At 34.3% G+C, this 20600-nt stretch overlaps 1 protein-coding gene across 8 annotated transcripts in view; it reads left to right on the top strand.

Moving 5' to 3' along the window:
- The window catches only part of TUSC3 (tumor suppressor candidate 3), a 367133-nt gene that overhangs the window by 299676 nt on the left and 46857 nt on the right, over positions 1-20600 (top strand). For 6 of the 8 annotated variants that reach the window (XM_063816167.1, XM_063816166.1, XM_063816165.1 and 3 more), the window contains one exon: positions 8448-8511. In XM_063816167.1, coding sequence (XP_063672237.1) covers positions 8448-8511 — 64 coding nt within the window. Of the gene's footprint in view, positions 1-8447; positions 8556-20600 lie in introns of all 8 variants that reach the window. The other 2 variants (XR_010159215.1, XR_010159214.1) reach the window with 1 other exon arrangement.

Here is a 20600-nt window from a genome sequence, read left to right on the forward strand (position 1 = left end):
TTAGTATTGATGGGTTTTGTTTCTTTCTTTTTTTTTTTTTCCTTTACCTACAACACCTAGACTACCAGTCTTATTGACAGGGTAATAAAGGTAAAGCTCATCAGGAGAGCTATTTCTCCATTTTACTATCAGGACAGATAACTTTTTATGAAGAAGGGACTGAATAAGACCAAGCATGGGGTCACAGTTAACCAAAAATCTGTGGACTGAATCTAGTCTCTGGTTAGGAGCTGCTAGCCCACCATTTGGTTCTTCCATCTCCAAAAGGCTCAGTGTCTCTCTTCCTATAATATTTACCATGCCTCTTATAGTATTCTAGAGACTCTCTGAGAATACTAGACAGGATGACTGCAATTTGAATTTTTAGAACTATGTCGTTTGTTACGTGGTGTTGTTTACCTGCCTGATTCACTTCATGTATACAGAATCTTCTGTTGCTTGGGTGCAACTTGCCACAGCTCTGTATATGACTTCTGTCTGTAGAGCTCTGGACTCCCACTGTTCCAATGGAAATTTTTTGTTAAAAAACAAACAAATCATCTTACACTGGTAAGATATTTTATCTGAATGTGTAGCAGTTCATTTATTATTAAAAAAACTGTTTAAATAAAAAAAACCCTTCTTACTAGTGAGAAGTTTTCCCTGAATATATAGCCTTTCTGAAAGCTTTTACAATATTACACATTGCTGCTTCCCATACAGCCTCCCACAAAATGTAGTTATTTAGTGTTATTTAGTCATAGCTTATAGCTCATTAGTAGTACAAATTTCTCGTCCTACCACAGACCTATTGTGTAGGAGTTTCCATATATAGAGCCTGAAAATCTGTTTTTTAAACAAATATCTCTGGTCAGTTTCATGCACACACTATTTTGAAATTCTTTTGAGAACCACTGACTTAGGTTAAGTATCAACCTTTTTGATCCTCAAATAGGAAAATAAAATTCTAAGATGACTTTTTGGAGTATGCCTGGGCCAGGTAAGAATTTCATACTCCACAACAGATCGTGCAGTAAGTTCAGCAGAGACATTGCTAAACGATGTCCTGCAACTTCCACTGAAAAGAGAATGGTGGCTTATTGCTGACACCTCACAGAGACAAAATTCTTTGAGTGGCACGTAATCAAGATTTGTCACTGTTTTCATAAAGAACTGTTTTATTTCTCTGTTGTAATCATTTTTTAGTTGAAGCCAAATATTTATTGAAGTGCTTAGGAATTTCAAGCACAAGATATGTGCAGCCTCTGGGGAAATCCAACAAGTGGCATTTTTTGTTACCTGGATGTAGATAATACCTCTTTATATCTCTTCTTTCAGGCAAATCCAGAAAGACTTGGCCTGAGAATTTTATCATCTATATCACATCTGCCATTTGGTGTAGAGCCTAGTAAGAACTAATGCTGCCTCAAAGAAGGCCCCAAGGATAGGACTACAAACATGTAACTAGTAGGAAACAGAGGAATCTTTTATTAAAATGTTAGAGTGGGATTTAAGCTTATTTTGTGCAGTGACAGTGATGACCCAAGATACTTCCTATCTTAAGAGTTCAAAAGTATCCTTTCCTGGACATTAGTATCCTAAAAAAGAAACTGAAAAGAAAATAATTCTTAGTATTTTAGCACACAAAGGAGACTCAGGACTAGTATCATGACTACATTCCCACTAGCTGATAGGTTTTGAAGTGCTATCTTATTCACTTAGAATTACTGAGAGGTATGAACTGAATTCTGTCCCTCTAAAAGTCAGATGTTGAAGCCTTAACCCCGCAGTGTGACTGTTTGGACGTGGGTCTTTAGCAGGCAATTAACTGTAAATAAGGTCATGAGAGAAGGTCCCTAATCTGATTGGATTGGTGGCCTTATAAGTAGAGGAAAGTATAGAGACGCCTACCTATCTCTGTCTGCTCACAAAGAAGAGGTCATGTGAGCACACAGTGAGAAGCTGGCTGTCTTCTGCCCAAGGGGATCCCTCACCAGACACCAATCCCATTGGCACCTTCATCTTGGACTTTGAACCTCTTGAACTGTGAGAAAATAATTTCTGTTGTTTAAGCCATCCAGTCTATGGTATTTTGTTAGGGCAACCAAGCAGACTAAGACACGCAGTAAAAATAAACTGAATCTGTCATGCACAGAAAAGCAGATCTGTCATTTTATATAGACATTGATCAGGAAAACTAGGGCTCTTCTACTGGAAAATCTTAAATAGTTAAGATGAAATTCAGAGATAGGTTCATTTAAAAACAGCAAGGCAACCCTTTGACTTCTTAGAAGTGTTGTCAAGGAAAATACAAGATTTTTTCCCTCTGTTTTGTTTTTAGGTTGACAGTAAATTATCATGTTTTCTTCCTTCTTTTTGCTTTGGCAATAATTTTTGTATTCATAAAGAGTACTGAATCAGATGCTAAACAGTTGAGAGATTATCACTTAAAAGATTTTCTTAGATTTTGCATGTCCATTGCCCTTGTTCTGGCAGGTAGTGAATAAAGGACTGAAACAGGCTGAAAGGATTTACACTAGTACTTTTTCATGATGTTTTCAAGGAGGGTGAAAGAAAATAGATGGAAAAAATTTGCATGTCATTTCATACTGATTTGCATAAAACTGCATGACAAAATTGGACTGAAAGAATTCATATAGTTAGTGAGAGATAATCACCCATGTTTCCTCTAGCTGCGGACAAGCTCGTGGTTTATTTTGCAATCATGTATTTTAAAATGCAAGAAGAAGGGACCAAAAAGGGTTTTTGTGGATTTGACCCAAACTGAGACAAATCATCATTTGGGTATCATCCAACACTGTCAAATCTTAGTTTCATTTGTCATTTACTTAATGTTATAAATGGTTCTTTTTAAAATAAGTTATAATTTTTAAAATGATCAAAATTCCAAAATTTCATGGGATTGATGGAAGCGTTTTTAATTTTTTTTAGTAAGGATTATATGCCAAAGCAGAGACGCCAGCACTGCTTTATCAGTGAATAAAAGAGAAATAATTAATTTTAACCCTGTGTATTATTGTCTTCAAAATAGCTATTTTCTGGCATATATGTATTACTGAACAACTTTTTGCACTCTGCTTATATTATAATTTGCTTTTGATCCCAAGCCCATTTAACTAAAGCAGTCATTGTTAGGGTTAATCAAACACGCTGGTTGTTAGTATCTTTTGCTCTCAAGGCTGATAATATCAGGTTGGGTATATAAGGGACTTGCATAAATTTACAAAAACAAATTACTCACTGGCAAGAGAATTTAACTCAGATATAGTTTGCTATTACTGAATTAACAATGGGCATCAACCAGTGGAGATTAATTTTACCATCTGTGAGTCATATGACCTAAGACATTAAAATTTGGAATCTCGTTTGAATCTTAGATGACTGATGATGATGATGATGATGATGGTAGATTACATTTATTGGCTTCCTGCTGTGTTTCAGGCATTAGGCCATTTTACATGTATTATCAATTCACTTCTCACATTTTATTATTTTGATCAAAGAGCTTAACAGTTTGAAGTTTAGAGTAATTTGCTAAAGGTCTTACTTATGAAACCCAGGACAGAGAATTGACTTCAGGGAATATGACTAAAATCCATTTTATAAAGTACTGCACTACATTGTTTCCTTCATGCTGTCAGTTTCCAATTTGCAGATTAGGAAACTGAGGCCCAAATTACTGAACTGATTAAGTAACAACTACTTCATTAAATTGAATGGCTATTATTAACACTGGAAACTGACTTCTAAGTTTAGTTTGCTTTTTGTTACCCTAGCTGCCTTTTCAAGTAACCTTTTGGTCCCCCATAGCCATTCTTATTTTCAGAACATTACGTGTTTAAAAGGACTCCTTAAGGAGTATTTACTACTAGCACAATTTAAAAATGTTGAAAAACCAGAACGTACTGACTGGTGTCATCTTCCCAAGAATTCAGTAATAACTTAAGTGAAATCAGGTTTATTTCACATACTGATATATAGTATATTTAGCTTAATTTCCATTTTACTTTTATTCATTCTTGATATTGCCATATAAGAGGTATAGAAACACTATATTAAACAAAATATATAATTTTTTATTTTCAAGTATGTTACTTGAAATTAAGAACATAGTATCATTCATATATATTGTTTTTTCATATTATGCTATGCTATTTTTCTTCTACATAAAATTGGGCTTTAAGTAAGTCATGAGTCATGGTAATGAATTTTGTTATAACCTTATTTTTATGAACCTTTTTTTATTGAATCACTTTTTATTTTATGTTGGTTCATATGCTCTATGAAATATTCAATGGGGCCAGGTGCGGTGGCTCATGCCTGTAATCCCAGCACTTTGGGAGGCCAAACTGGCCGGATCACTTGAGGTCAGGAGTTTGAGACCAGCCTGGCCAACGTGGTGAAACCCTATCTCTACTAAAAATACAAAAATTAGCCAGGCATGGTGGTGCACACCTGTAATCCCAGCTACTCGCGAGGCTGAGGCAGGATAATTGCTTGAACCCAGGAGGCGGAGGTTGCAGTGAGCCGAGATCACGCCACTGCAGTCCAGCCTGGGTGAAAAGCGTGAAACTTTGTCTCAAAAACAAAAGAAAAAGAAAAGAAATATTCAATGGATTAGACAACTAAAAAACATTTATATTAATGGTTTCTCAAAATATTTGTTCCTTTGGAAGAATTGATCGGTATCCATTATCAAAGCCTGCACACATTTTTTTCTTGACTATTCACCTGATCTGAAAATGCATTGCCCTTATAAATACAAGTTAAATATATATTTTAGAATAAATTATCCTGAGTTACTGATACGTCCCTCACTCATGAGAATTAGTAAAAAATCAGAGAGGAAAATAAATAAATGAACATCATGCTTTAGCTTTCAGGGAATTCATTATTCAATATTCCCTCTTGCAAAGGATTTTGAAAGTATATGCATCTGTTAGATACAAATTTTTAAGACCAGCTTAAAATCGCAGACCTAAGGTTAATTTTAGGTGAATTAAGTCATTGCTTCAAGGGCCCCATAAATGAAAGCTAACTATCTAAGGTCAGTCCTTAAGACTTTTGCAATACTTACTCATTGGTATTCTTGTGCTTACTCTTATAGCTTTTGGTGTGTGCCAGTAATCTCTTTGTTGCACATTAGTAGACAAAATGTATTCTTGTAGTTTGTGTAGCTGTAATTTGTGTAATTTGTAAGCTGCTTGAGAATATAGGTATTTTTTCCTATAACTGCTGGATTTCTGTTGCCTGAATTGGTGCCTGATACATACTAATTGATCAATTAAAAATTTGCAAACAAATTGAAGCTAAGTAAATCCTGAAGGCTCGTAGGGTATCTGGTTTTGATGTGATTTTGAAGACACACACAAAAAAAGAAGTACGAAAGTCAAATGTTAGTATACCTTCCTGAATATTATATTTTAAAACTATCAGTTCAACACACTAAGTTCACTTGTGAAAAGGAAATGAATTTCTGAATGCTGTTTGTTTAGAAGATAGAAACAGCTTCTCGGCCTTTTGGCTAAGATCAAGTGAACAAGATACAAAGTTTGTTGAAGTGGAAACTATGAAATGATTTGTTTGATTACATTTGATCAATTACACTATTGTACATCATACTATCTTACTTGATTTTTAGTAAAGTATCTTGAAGAATATCCTCTTAATCCTATTTTAAAAATAATTGAGGTTAAGTAGTTTCTTCATAATAACACAGTTAGTAGGTGGCAAATTCAGGACTGTCTCCAAAGCCTTTCCTCTCTCCTGCCTTATGTATACAAGAAATAAGCTACAAGTGTTATAGATCAGTTTCATGAAATAAGTCTCTAAGGACAAAGTGTGATTTATTTTAACCTAGCTGCATTTTTAAATTGAAAAGAAATACATAGGTTTCTTGTTATTGTGACTGGAAACACAAAATGCATTACATGATATGATGTTTTTCTCACACATCTGAGAAAGTATTGAAGGGTTCTGAGCAAAGTAATGATAGGATAGTTTTGACAGTATTCATCTGAATGACAGATCAACTCTAGGGTAGAGTCAGGGAGAATAAAGGAGGCTATTGCAATCATCTAGGCAAGAGATGATGAGTGGCTGGATCAGACAAATCTTTGGGCCTTATATTTTAGCCTCCTTTGCTAGTTCTTCCTGGTAGCGGTGAAAAGTGGTTGAATTTGGAATGGATTTTGAAAGTAGAGCCAACAGTATTTTCTGAATGATTGGATGTGTGGAGAGGGAGGGAGGGAGGGAGGAGAGAAGGAGGGAATAAAGGCAAGGAAAAGAGTGAAAGAAAAGTAAGGACAGAGACACAAAGGTGATTCCAGGATTTTTGCCTAAACAACTGGAAAAATTAAGTTACTCTCCTGAGTTAGGGGAGAATGGGACAGAAGCAGGTGCTGGGATAGAAAGGGATATCAGGAGTTTCGTTTTAGCTGTTATCAGACTTCCAGTATATCAGATTAGATACTAATGTGAGAATCAATATAGACATAATTAAAGCCATGAAACTGGATGACAACACCTGGGAAGGCTGAGTAAAGAGAAGAGGCCTAAGCCTGTTGAGCTCTGAGATACTCCAGAGTCTAGAAAGAAGGAAAGGAACAGCCTTCTCCTTCCAGAGGAGGAAGAGCCAATGAGGTAGAATCATCCTCAAGATTGGGGTCCTGGAAGTCAGGTGAAGAAAATATTAAAGAGAATGAGTGGTCAGATGAAGCAGATTTTTCAGGTAGATTAAGGCCAGGAACATTGAGATATGACCATAGGATTTGGTAATGGGGGAGTCCATTGATGACCTTGACAAAAGATTGATCAGAGAAGATACTGTTAATGAAAATAAACAGAAGAGATTATAAATCACTCACCTAGAAGACGTCTGAAGTTATTCTCTAAATTTGTGATCTTCAGAGAGGCAAACTATTTTGCAGTTGTTACGTAAATTTGGCCATATTATCCTGTACTGTTAAACTCAGATATGTTAGTCAGTGATGTAAATATGGATGTTAATTACTTTAACTGTCAACATTTAATTAAAGTTTTTACAAAGTTTTACTTGACGTTCCTCCTGTGTTTTGGTAAGTTGTTACTATATGGTGGAAAGGGCATACATACCTATACAAACAGTCCTAGGTTTCAGTCCAAACTTCATCAGTTACTAGTTGTGCAATCTTGAACAAGTTAGGTAAATTTTTCTATGTCTCAGTTTCCTCATTTGGAAGATGACAGGTAATAACTACTTTATGTGATTGTCAATCAACAGTGGACTGGATTAAAAAAATGTGGTACATATACACCATGGAATAGTACACAGCCATAGAAAATGAAATGATGTCCTTTGTAGCAACATGAATGCAGCAAGAGGGCATTACCCTAAGCAAATTAATGCAGTAACAGAAAACCAAGTACCACATCTTCTTAACTTGTAAGTAGTAGCTAAACATTGAGTACACATGGACAGAGAGGGGAACAGTAGACCCTGGGGCTTACTTGAGGTTGGAGGGTGGGAGGAAAGTGAGGATTGAAAAACTACCTATCAGGTACTTTACTCACTACCTGGGAGACAAAATCATTTGTACATCAAATTCCGGCGACATGCAATTTCCCATGTAACAAATTTGCACATGTACCCCCTGAAAAAGTTTGAAAAAGAGAAAAAAAAAAGATACCTTCAGAAAACTGTCTGAAGCATGTGATACAATTATACATCATAAATGATGTAAAAGTTGAGGCGTTGATTTATACTCCAAGGTGTTATTTTTTCTCCAGTTTTTTTTATATAAATAGAAAATAGGACATTTATTTAAAACAACTGCATAGTCACTGATATTCGTAAGAGAGATTATCAGCAGAAATGATCATGGGAATCAATTTAGAAGCCAAATAATCTAGATGGAGATTTGTGTTGGATTTTCTATAATCAACTGTTACCAACTATATACTACTCAATAGGGTGAAAACAATTTTAATAATTTTGTTTTGAAAAAATTTAAATGCTATAATGAATTATGTGCATTTATAAAGCTGACTCCGTATTTTAAAAACTTTGATAATGTGGAAAGGAGTGATTAGACATTTGGTCATTTCTAACTTATTTTAAAGGATGAAAAATCATAAAAATATTTTGCTATATTTTGTACTTTTGCAATACCTCTACAGGAATCATATTTTATGTGTGTATGTTTGTGATAAATCCTTTAACAAGTTATATTAAGTTTGCTTTTGATACTTAGTTGCCACCTAGAGTTTAAAATAGTATCATCAACCAACATTGTCATCTATTTGCATTTATCTAATAATTATTTAAAATAATTGGAACTTAGTAGAAAGTAATAAAAAATTAGTAAAAATCTAATTAGATTTTTCTATTGTTTATCTTCATGACTTAAAACTACAAAATAATTATGAGGCTTTCTCAGACTGTAATTTCTGTTTGTCTTCTTTTATAGAGCTACATTCATGGGAGCAGCCAGGCTCAGTTTGTGGCAGAATCACACATTATTCTGGTACTGAGTATCCTTTTAAGATACCGACGAATTGAAAAGGGCAAACTAAAGGTACATGTTTTTAAATTGATATTTTTCCTGGCAGTAAATATCAAGACTTTTAAGAGACATTAAATTTTAGGCTGTACTATATGACTAATTTTTATTTTTTATGCTAATTATTTCCTATTACAGTATAATTTGTTGCTATTCAGTATCATTAACAGATCATAATTTTTTTTTACTGAGTGTTGAATTTCAGAGTATTACTTTTACTCTACATTGATGATCTCTGGCTAGATTTTTTCAAGTTTATATGGCTTTTCCGTATAGCATCCTAATGGCGAGAAAAAAGTGCTTTATGATGTAAATAGCAGCTTAAAAAAGGTATTATCGTACTGCTCCCCTTAAATATATGGTATGTCAGAAGAAGGAGATTTAGAGTGGTTCAACATACCTTTTTGGAACGTATCAGAGTGAGTCAGACTAAGTGTTGTGAATCAGATCATACAATGTAATTTATGATTTGGAGTTAGAAGGATGAAGAATGTAACAGGATAAAAAATAGTAGCAGGGTAAGAAAAAGGTAAGGTTAAGCATCTGATGTGAATATTCTTAGAATGAAATAAAATTAGTTTGGACACTGTTTTGGGGGAACATTGATTCTCATTATGAGAATTTAACGTGTGCCTCTAGTATTCTTTATAAAATTTGATTACTAATATCCTGGTTACTAAGATTCATTTTCAAATGTGTAGTCTAGACCAAATTGTCCAGTACTGTATATAACCAAAGGTGTAAATCTTTAAGTATCTTTGAATTCATCTAGGCCAAACCTCATTTTATATGTAGGAAAACTAGAGCCCACAAAGGGCTTATGTTAGGGAGGCCCACTTGAGCTAGAATTAGAATTCAGTTGTCTTTTTCATGGTCTATCTTGTGTTCAAGTACTTCAGTTTTATGTACAATACTTTATTATGTTGTGTGACATATAATTTCACCAATGAATGTTAGTCATGCCTATTATTTTTAATCTGGAGGAAAAATACTATCTTTTTAACAACATTGAAGTTTTTGGATTTTATTACTTTGTTGTGTCATAACAATGCATTTTTAAAAATCTACCGGCAAAGACTTATTTGACCCCTTCAGTTTATTCAAGCAACCTATTTTATTTGCTTACTGTATTTTAGGCACTGCATCAAGTGGTGGTATATAGTGATTACGGTATGGTGGGGAAAAGGGATGGAAAATGTTTGAAGCACTTGGAATTCTCAAGAAGCTCAAAGACTTCCTCATTTGTAAAATCAGGATTAGCAATACTGACCACACGGGATTTCTGTGTGAAGAAATGAGATAGCACACATTAAGCATCCAATAATCACAAAAGGCTAGTTGGTGTATTCCTCTGTTTTCCCTTCTTTCTTACTCAGAACTTTGGTGGCCACAGATAATAAGCATAAATACATATATATGGGTTGATTCCTTAGTGATATGGTTTGGCTCTATGTCCCCACCTAAATCTCACCTTGAATTGTAATAATCCCCACTTGTCATGGGAGGGATCCAGTGGGAGGTAATTGAATTTTGGGGGTGGGTTTTTCCCATGATGTTCTCATGATAATGAGTAAGTCTCATGAGATCTGATGGTATTATAAAGGGGCATTCCCCTGCACATGCTGTCTCTTACCTGCTGCCATCTAAGATGTGCCTTTCACCATGATTGTGAGGCTTCTGCAGCCATATGGAACCGTGAGTCCGTTAAACCTTTGTTTCCTTATAAATTACCCAAGCTCATGTATATCTTTATTAGCAGCATGAGAACAAATACACCTAGCTTTTGACAAAGGTGTAGATGACCAGGAAAAAAAAAATCATCTTCTAATAAAATTTATCGAAATTCTAAAACTTGAACTGTAAACATTGAAATGACTTAATTTTTCTAGAGCAACATTTTTGAACCCGTTAAATTGTATAACTTATAAGATAATAAAAAGGCATTGTTTTTCAAGCTTTAATGAAAATGAAGGAATGAAGTTGAGAAGAACAAGATTACAAATCGCGTTTATATTGCAGGAGAACGAAAAGATATCTTGCTGAAACTCATTGAACAACACTGACCATCTTCTTCCTATGTCTCCATTCTCAACATTTTTATTTCTTCCACCCTTGCTGATGCATGCTTGGATACATACATGAAATTGGGCATATCTGCAGCCCATTTCTTGCTTACATTTACTTACTTGCCTGTATGCTTTATGGTTTCAAAATTAAGAAACTACTGTGAGGAGTACTTGTTTGGCTCTAGTTTGTCTCATAGACTGGAATTGGAAATACAAATTTTGTTGTATTTTTCAACAAATGCTCAGTTTCTGCACACCTGCTTTAATATGGTAAGAGATTAATGCTTTCTGCACATCAGAGGTGCCTTCGGTGAGAAAAGGAAGTCTTTGTGTATATGTTTATAGACATATTTACTCCTCTCTATTAAAAAATAAGGGCAAAGCTGTATTTACTCTCGACTTACTATTTAAAGATATTCAGGAAGCAAAACATGTTAACATTAAAGCAAATGGATAGAAACATAAAGCATTTGTTGCAGGTAAGTTTTTAACTCATTTATTTAAATATTATAGCTTCTTTTTGTTTTTGTTTTTTCCTAACTTGTTTCAATCCATGATGTAGCATCTTAGCAGTATACTTTATCTGGATAAAGTGATGACTTTATCGAAACACATCAGGAATACCGAGCTGAAGGGTGAAAAGCTGTGTTGAGATCATCATTTTATTGTATGGCAGGAATTCTCCAAGGTTTAATTTCATGGATCATTGACATCAAGCTGAGATTTAGGATTCAAAGAAATTTCACAAGCAGTATGAATTTTTTCATATAGATCTTAGCAGTGATACATAAAAGAATTAAAAGTCTCTATTCTCTTTATGCTAATAGTCATTATTTGTTGCTTCATTTTTCCTGTGTTTTTTATTTTAGACATATCTATTACTAAGAAAGAGAAAAATTCTTTTAAAATGGTGGAGTCATTATCAGTAAAACTTTAAAAGAAGTCCAGGCACAGTGGTTCATGCCTGCAATCCCAGCACTTTTCGCAGGCTGATCACTTTAGTTGAGGAGTTTGAGACCAGCCTGGGCAACAGTAGGGGGAATCCTGTCTCTACAAAAAATTACAAAATTAGCCAGATGTGATGGCATACACCTGTGGTTCTAGCTGCTTGGGAGGCGGAGGCAGGAGGATCACTTGAGCCCGGGAGGTCAAGGCTGCAGTGAGCTGTGATCACACACTACACTTGAATCTGGGCGACAGAGTGAGACCCCGTCTCCAAAAAAAAGAGAAGTTATTTTTCAATAATTTCTGATTCTAGTTTCATTTGACAGTCTACTGCTACTTTTTGAACAATCCATATTTTCTTTGTAATTTGTGTATTTTGTTTTCTTCTGGCACAAAATTACAAATACCAGATGATTACTTTTCATTTATCTGTAGAGAGAACATTTCTATCTTTTGGATTTCTCGTCCCAATTTAGTAAGTCAGATTATCAGATGCAGTTGCTATATACAAAGTTTTGCTGAAAAAATCCATAAGAGAAAACAGATGGAGCATTTTGTATCATAGGTTATAGATTTATATTTACTAAGAATAAAAATATCTCCATATCAGTAGTGTTTTATTTTTTCAGTACCTTATTTAAGAAAACAATCCTAAGTAGTCTTTGAGAGAAAACTATATGAAAAAATAAGAAACATTATATTTTAATATGGAATATATGTAAACCATCTAAAAATAACTTACATAGGGCTTTATAGTTTGGCAAGTAAAAATTCATTTTTATTTCATTTATTTTTCCTTTTTTTAATGCTTTCACCATCTAATGCAAATGTGAATGAGATACTTGCTGTTTACAGAAAGGTAGGATGACAGAAAAATACCTATAATACAGTGAGACAAATGTATGCGAAGGCAAAGGAAGTAGCAAGAGAGGAACTAACTCCCTGTCTAGAGAATTGGCACTGACTTTTCAGCTGGATATTGAAGTATAAAAAGGAGTTTCAGAGACAGAGAAATGAGTAAGGAGCCTATTTTGGTAGAAGATACAACAGGTACACAATCAAAATGACAGCAATATTCTTTATTGCAGGAAGATAAATTCATCAAGGCTGGGATACAAATTTTGAGGAGATTGGTGAAAGTTTGGTTAGGCTGGATACTGAAAACCTTGCTGAGAAATTTGAATCTTAGCTACAGGTAGTAGATGCAGTGCAATTAATATGCCAATTTTACATATTTGGCATTGGGTAACTTACGAATTCTTTTTGAAGTATTACGAGGTTGAGCCCCGCATGTCTTCTTGATAAATTTGGCTGTGGAAAGGGAAATAGTAGCGTCATGCCTGTTTAGGGAACAGAAAGCCAATGGAGGCGTGCTCCTGTAATAATATTAAGGATAGGGTAGAGAAGGTAGAGCAAAGGAAGCAGGAGTCGCTGGCAGTCGTTCTGGCTGCTGGCAATGGTTCATCCTCCAGCATGAACCTAAGTAAGGGAATGGAGAGTGACTCAGCTGCTGTTTTAGAGGAAGAAGAAACAAAATTGATAATAAATGTCACAAGTAAGGTTCAAGAACAGGAATCAGAGATGATTCTGAAGTTCAGATATGTGTTGTAGGATAGAAATATGGAGGAAAACAAGGTTTGGAGGGGAATGTTTAGCCCAAAAAGTTCCTAAGATTGATTAGGCCTCATAATTGGTTGATGAGAAAGGGATTAATTTGTTTAAATTGCTTAAGATCATAAAGCTAATCAGCTGAAGAGTCAAGAACTTAAAACTTTTAACCCATTGTTTTTCTACATAGTAATATTTTGCCAATAAATCAAAACCTCTGTGGTGAATAGGCCAGTAATGTTCTCACCAAATTATATATTGTGTGTATTTGTTGTAAATATCTGAAAAGATCATCATAATAAAGATACAGTGGATATGTTGATTTATTTTTTATTTTTATTTTTTGAGACGGAGTCTCACTTGGTCGCCCAGGCTGGAGTGCAGTGGCGCGATCTCCGCTCACTGCAAGCTCTGCCTTCCGGGTTCACGCCATTCTCCTGCCAGAGCCTCCCAAGTAGCTGGGACTACAGGTGCATGCTGCCACACCCGGCTAATGTTTTTTGTTTTTTTTTTTTTGTATTTTTAGTAGAGACAGGGTTTCACTGTGTTAGCCAGGATGGTCTTGATCTCCTGACCTCGTGATCCGCCCACCTCAGCCTCCCAAAGTGCTGGGATTACAGGCATGAGCCACCATGCCCGGCGATATTTCTTTAGTTATTCTATCATATTTTTGTACAGAACACAATATCCTCTTGCAGTATAAAAACAAATGTGTGTGGGGATATGTAAATATAAATACACACATACACGCAGGTGTATGTGCTATGTGCTGAGATACAAGAGTCACAAAACCTGACAAGATGTCTGATGGTGTGGCATTTACAGTCTAAAGGAAGAGGAAGACACACAACAAATGACAGTGCAAATAATTCTTCATTTACAATTATGTTCTTAAAAAGTTTTCAAATGTCCAAAATTCAGTAGACTCAGGCTTGAGGCACATGGATCTTAAGTGGAATATCATGAAGTGAAAATATGCAGTTTTTGAAACCATAATTGGAAGAATTAGTATGTATATGAAATATATGAAATTGTGTTTAAAACTCTTTATATAATTTCCCAGAGTAGAGAATTTGAACTGTGGTATCAAATAATAAAATTAAGGTAGGATATGTTTTTGATTATAGAATGTTCTTGAAATTCAAAACCTCATGTATGATTTTAATGAGATAATCTGAAATCTGCTTTTCTTACTAAACACACTTATAAATATGGCACAATAAAACAGACATGTAATTACAAGTAGTGGTTTTCTAAAATAAAAAGGCACCTTCATTTCACATTTAGAGAAATGTTTGTAGATATGTATGATTTTATTGTCCTAACTAATCTGCCTTTTTTTCTATCAGTCAGTAGTCAGTCCAGGAGGGGCAGAACTATGTCATTTAAAATTTTATTTAAAATTTCAACCAGATCAAATTAGTTTCCGTAGACAGTAATGTTCCCACTGAATTCACCAAGATATGGTCTCTCTGTATGAGTGGATATAGAACACGTGAGTTCTAGGATAAGCTTTAATGTCAACTATATAATCTCTCACCTAAGTTAGAGGATCTCAAGAAAATGACATTAAATAAATATTAGTTGGAAGTAAAATTATTTATATAAAAGTAAAAGTTATACTAGCAATTTAAAATTTTTATTCTTATAAAGATCACATTGCATTTTCTGTGAGCAAAACATTTTTTCCATTTATTATGAAAGAATATGATTTTATTCGCATCTGTTTCTAGTCTATTATAGAGAGCAAACATTTATTTTAATGTGTTATATCCAAGGAGAAACATACTGTAGAAAAAAATTAATAATACATGCAGTTGAAAATTTTAGATTTAGAATTCTTTAAGTCTTCTATAATGTGCTAACATTTTTTTCAATGTCTATTTACATTTATCTTTAAATTGAAAACATCTTGATTCCATTCCTAGGAGCAACAGTAAACTTACCATATGCAATTGAGAAGGGATTATAATGTTTTGTAAATATATTCGTTACTAAGTTCTGTAGAATGCTTAGTGCCTCTGGATATTGTATGTAATTTACACAAATAGCAGCTTTTTTATGTGGGATCATGTCAGTATTTTGACTAAGCAGTAGGAAAATGATCAACAGGATCAGCAAAGAAACTGGAGTGTGCACAGTAGTTTAAATATATATTGCCATGATAGTAATCAATAAAAATGTGCAAAGTAATACAAAAACTAGGCCAAAGTATGTGTGTATAGGATAAAAGGTAGAGGTCCATCTGTTACTTTCTTTTAATGTTGGGATATTCCAATAAGGCAAAGCTAGATGGCTACACCCATCAATTTAATGACCAAAAAAGAACATAACATTCTTTTTGGTCAGAAGTAGAATCTTTTCAGATTTGGAGGGTCTTTCATTAATCATTCAGCCTTCCACTCAGTGAAAGAAATGCCACGTAAGAACACTGAGAGATGATCATCTAGCTTCTTCCTCTATATAAAAATTAAGATTTTTATGTTACAAATGTAATTTTCCCCAAATGATAAGTATTATTCAGTCTCTTTCAGCCAAAAATGTTTCAGTTACTACAATGAAATTTAAGCTAAACGATTCTCAACTCTTAAAGGCCTTGAGTGAGTTAAAAAATGTATCTTTAAATAATAGAGAGGGAGGGTTAGCGAGCTTAAAGCCATTTTAGTATAATTCATATGTCTTAATTACACCCATCAGGTTTTTAAACGGCTCACTGCTCTTTTCTTGTTAAAGCTTAGAAAACTCACTTTTGCAAGAAACATTCTGAGAAAGAGATCATACTTACTTACTGACCCTGCTGATTTCTAACAAAACATTTTATCTTGAGGTTGTATATAACCTATGTCTAGTAATCCCTTTGCTTTAAAATTCCCACTTTAAGATTGTGTGCACACATTTTTACTAAATTCTTGCATTTTTAAAAATTGTCAAGAATAAAGCTAAATTCTAGTGAGACATAATGGTATACAGTTTTTTTGACATCACCTTAAAATCTTTACAGCAGGGTTTGGCAAACTAGGACCAGTTCAGGCCCAATCCAACCTGCCTATTTTTGTAAATAAAGTTTTATTGGAACACAGAAACACCCATTCGTTTATGTATTGCCTGTGACTACTTTTGCACTACAACGAGTTGAGTAATAGCAACAGACTCCGTATGACTTGCATAGCTGGAAAATATTTGTGACTCTTTCCTGAAAAAGTATGGCAACTTCTGCTCTATAGGGTGTGGTCAATAAAGAAAACAAAAATCCACACTTTTATTAACTCACCCATGAACAGTTACTGTTTTTATCTTTCATTCCCTGCAATCATTTCTTTGCATTTGTTTTAAAGGAGTCAGGTTTGATATATACTTTTATACATATTATACAAACATATACATCTTTTTTCACTTGGTATGGTGACAAAATTACTATTAATATATCTTGCTTTTTTTTTTTTTCTTTCTTTTTTTTTTTTTGAGAGGGAGTCTCACTCTGTTGCCCAGGCTGGAGTGCAGTGGTGCAATCTCGGCTCACTGCAACCTCTGCCTCCCAGGTTCAAGCAACTCCTCTGCCTCAGCCTCCTGAGCAGCTGGCACTACAGGCACGTGCCACCATCCCTGGCTAATTTTTGTATTCTTAGTAGAGACGGGGTTTCACCATATTGGCCAGGCTGGTCTTGAACTCCTGACCTTGTGATCCGCCTGCCTCGGCTTCCCAAAATGCTGGGATTACAGGCGTGAGCCACTGCACCTGGCCTCTTGCTTTGTTATTAAGAATTTTTGTCAATTTCATTTTATATGGCTAGTTAACCTATCACAAAAATATCCCATATGTTATAGTTGGACATTTGCATTTTAATTTTTCACTATATAAATTATTCTAAAATAGATTTTTGTATGTATATTAAGTTTTTTCAGTATTTTATATTTTGCCTTATTTATTTGGGAATAGCTTTATAGGAGTGTAGTTCATGAGCATACTTCTGGCACATATAATTAATGATAATTGATGATTTGCTGAGGTTTTTGACATGCTGAAATCTTAAAATTTTCATGTTAGACTTGGGGTTTCTGTTTCCTTTCTGCCCTGTTCATAGGGAGTCTGCATATTTTTTTAACTCATATAATTTGAAAAATGCTATATTGTTACTGCATTTGCTCCCAACAAAAATAGTAAATTATAAAAATGATTTAAAGCAGTGTGAAACATAAGTGATATAAAGGTAAAATCATAGACATCTTTGAAATGGCAATTTTGTGAGTTATTGCAAACTTATTTGTAAAATCTGGAATATGTTTATGGAGTAGTAAAATGTATTTGAATGCTCTGTGCTTTATGAAAAAGATTTTTATGCTTAGCCTAAAGATATTTCATGCTGAAACTGGGCTAGCAATTATGTTCTTTGCCCAATGCTTGTTATCATTTTCATCTAATCCTGATAGCATCTTACTTCATTACCTTTGTGCTTTTTTGCTTTGCATCTTTCACTCTTTAGTTTTGTGACTTTGAGCAAGTTGTTTAAACTTCTCTGGGCTTCAGTTTCCTTATTTGTAAACAGATGGTAATGTCTACATCAGAGAGTTATCGGTACTGGGTAAGATAGTGAATAAAACAAAGTTCCTGCCCTTTTGGAGCTAAAATTGTAGTGCTAGAACAAAGACAATAAGTACATTGTAAAACGTATACAATCTGAAATTTCTTTAAAAAACAATGTTATAATAAAAAAAATCAGAATAAAGGTGAGAGGAGGCTTCTCTGACAAGATTGAATTTGAACAGAGACCCAGTGGAAGTGAGGGAGTAAATTACATGGCCATCCCAGGGAAAAGTACCTCCGGCAGTGGGAATAACAACTTCAAAGATCTCCTTATTACCTGACTTGCTTTGAAGGTATTAGGAGAAAAGGCTAGAAACCTAGAAGGAGGATTTAATTTCTAAAGCAGGAAACAACCACCAAAACTCATAAAGGAAAAGATGCATAAATTTGGCCACCTTAAAATTAAAGCTTTCTACATGACAGAATAATTTAAAATACAAATATAAAGGAGAATCTGAATGCAATACTTGAGTCAATTCGTATCTAGAAAAAAAAAATGTTGTCCTCCAAGTTAAGAAAAAGCAACTGTGCTTTTGGAAAAATGGGAGAAAAAAAAAAAAAAACAAAAACAAGCAGTGTGCCAAAGATTAAACCCAAAAAAGAGGAATGAACATATCAAAAGATGCTCAGAACCAAGTGGTGAGCTATTCATACAACTCTTTCCTTATCAGTTTGATAAAATCAATAATTGGGTAGTATTGTCTTAGTGAAATGTAAGAAAACTTGAACTAACATTGCTCATTTTAGAGAGCAGTATGATTGTACGTAGCGAATTTGAAAATACACTTACCAAACCTCTCAAAAATTCCATTTATGGTTATAGGCCATGGAGAAAATATTGCATATGTACACCAGGAGACCTGTGAAAATATGTTCTTTGCAGGAATGTTTGTAGTAGCGAGCATTTGGAAACAAATGCCATCAGTAAGATAAAGCAAGAAAATATGGTATACTCTTACGAAATTTCGTACGTAATTTTCTGTTACCGCATTGTTTGAATTTAAGCAATTCAAATGAGAAACATGTTACTCATAGTTTTCAACATTGTAACAATACAGAGGGAGAGTAGTAAAAATGATATGAAGATACATTTATAGGGATATGTTATACTTGGGTGACCATAATTAATGTCCTGTAAAATATACTTTTCCCTGAGTTCATGGCTTTGTGTGTGTATAAACCGATAACATATCTTTGTGTACATGTGCATTTATATGTGTATAAAATTTGACCCTAAGAACATACTAATATATTGCTTTACTCCCATTAAAACTGTCATACATTTTATTTTGTAGGCTTTATTTTCCCCGGTAATAGAAATACTGCCATTTCCCCCATGATTCATTAATCGAATGGAGGAAGCTGCTTAGCAGATGAATCATAAAACGAGTGTATGTTTTACTTTTAATGTCTACATAAATTCATCTTAAATGCCATTTATGTTTTGAATATTTAAAAATGTCTTAGTAGCTGGGCGCGGTGGCTCACAACTGTAATCCCAGCACTGTGGGAGACCGAGGCAGGCAGACCACTTGAGGCCAGGAGTTCAAGACCAACCTGGCCAACATGGCGAAATCCCATCTCTACTAAAATACTAAATTTATCCGGGCATGGCGGTGCACTCCTGTGATCTCCCAGCCACTCGAGACACTGAGGCATGAGAACCGCTTGAACCTGGGAGGCAGAGGTTGCAGTGAAGCAAGATCGTGCCACTGCACTGCAGACTGGGCTACAAAGTGAAATTGTGTCTCTAAAAATTAAAAAAAAAATTAAAAAGTCATAGTAAAATAATCTGCAATTCTATTTGAATTATTAGATTAAATATGTGTATTTAAATGTGTAGATAAAAATTTATACATGCATATAAAAGATATTGCAGAAAAAATCATTAAAGGGGAAACTTAGTAACTCCTTGTTAAGGATCCATATCAGTCACATCTATCTGCTCTAGAAAACTGAGTTTTAAGCAGTAGAAATCTCCTACATATGAACAGTTATAGTGAAACAAGTTTTTAATTTTTATCATGTTATTAACAATGTCCCATGTCTGTGGATTCGGGGTAATGTATACAAGTAGATGGTCCAAAACACTGTAAGAATAATGGATTTAATTTAAAGTCTACAGACTACCATACTGGTAATACAAAACAGTCATTCTCTTACAATATTCTTTTCAGGCTACTGCCTACACGATTGAAAGGCAGGAATTTCATAAAAATTTCAGTGTTTTTCAAGCTGTGTAGCATGGATCTCTAAAAGTTTAGTGCTAGTCTATGGTATGTGCATGGTGGGAGGGTTGATGTTGTGCAGGGGTGGCAGGGGCTTTTCTCTTGTATATGTTAGGCTCCCAAACATAGGTTTTTCTTTATTTTCCTTTTTTCTAGAAAGGGTTCCAATGCTAAAACAAATACAATAGTTTGAAAAACCGTTTGTATAGAGAGGTCATGGAAGCATAAATGCCTTACTAGAGAAGTCAGGCATTTATCATTATCCAGAAGTTGGATAATATGGTCATGAAGACAGACTCAAATATGAACATTATAATTTATTAATAATTAGAATTTCAATAATATGGTTATAAAAACAAGACTCAGGAAATGTTCTCTGCAGAATTTTCTCTGACCTCCTCCACTTGCTGGTATATTGCCCAATACTATCCTTTGAGCTTTTGTTGATAGAGACATCCTGCACAGGAGATTCATTGATGCTGTTTGTTTATACACAAATAGCAGTAGAAACAAATACAAGGGAATCATAATAAAATTAAGCAAATTGAGGAGGTTCTGGGCTAGAATTGTTTCATTTTTCTCTTCAATTTTTAGTCCATTAATCACTTGGGCAAAATACATAAATACATTT

This window comes from Pan troglodytes, chromosome 7 (assembly GCF_028858775.2).
Source record: "Pan troglodytes isolate AG18354 chromosome 7, NHGRI_mPanTro3-v2.0_pri, whole genome shotgun sequence".
In the NCBI taxonomy this organism is placed as follows: domain Eukaryota; kingdom Metazoa; phylum Chordata; class Mammalia; order Primates; family Hominidae; genus Pan; species Pan troglodytes.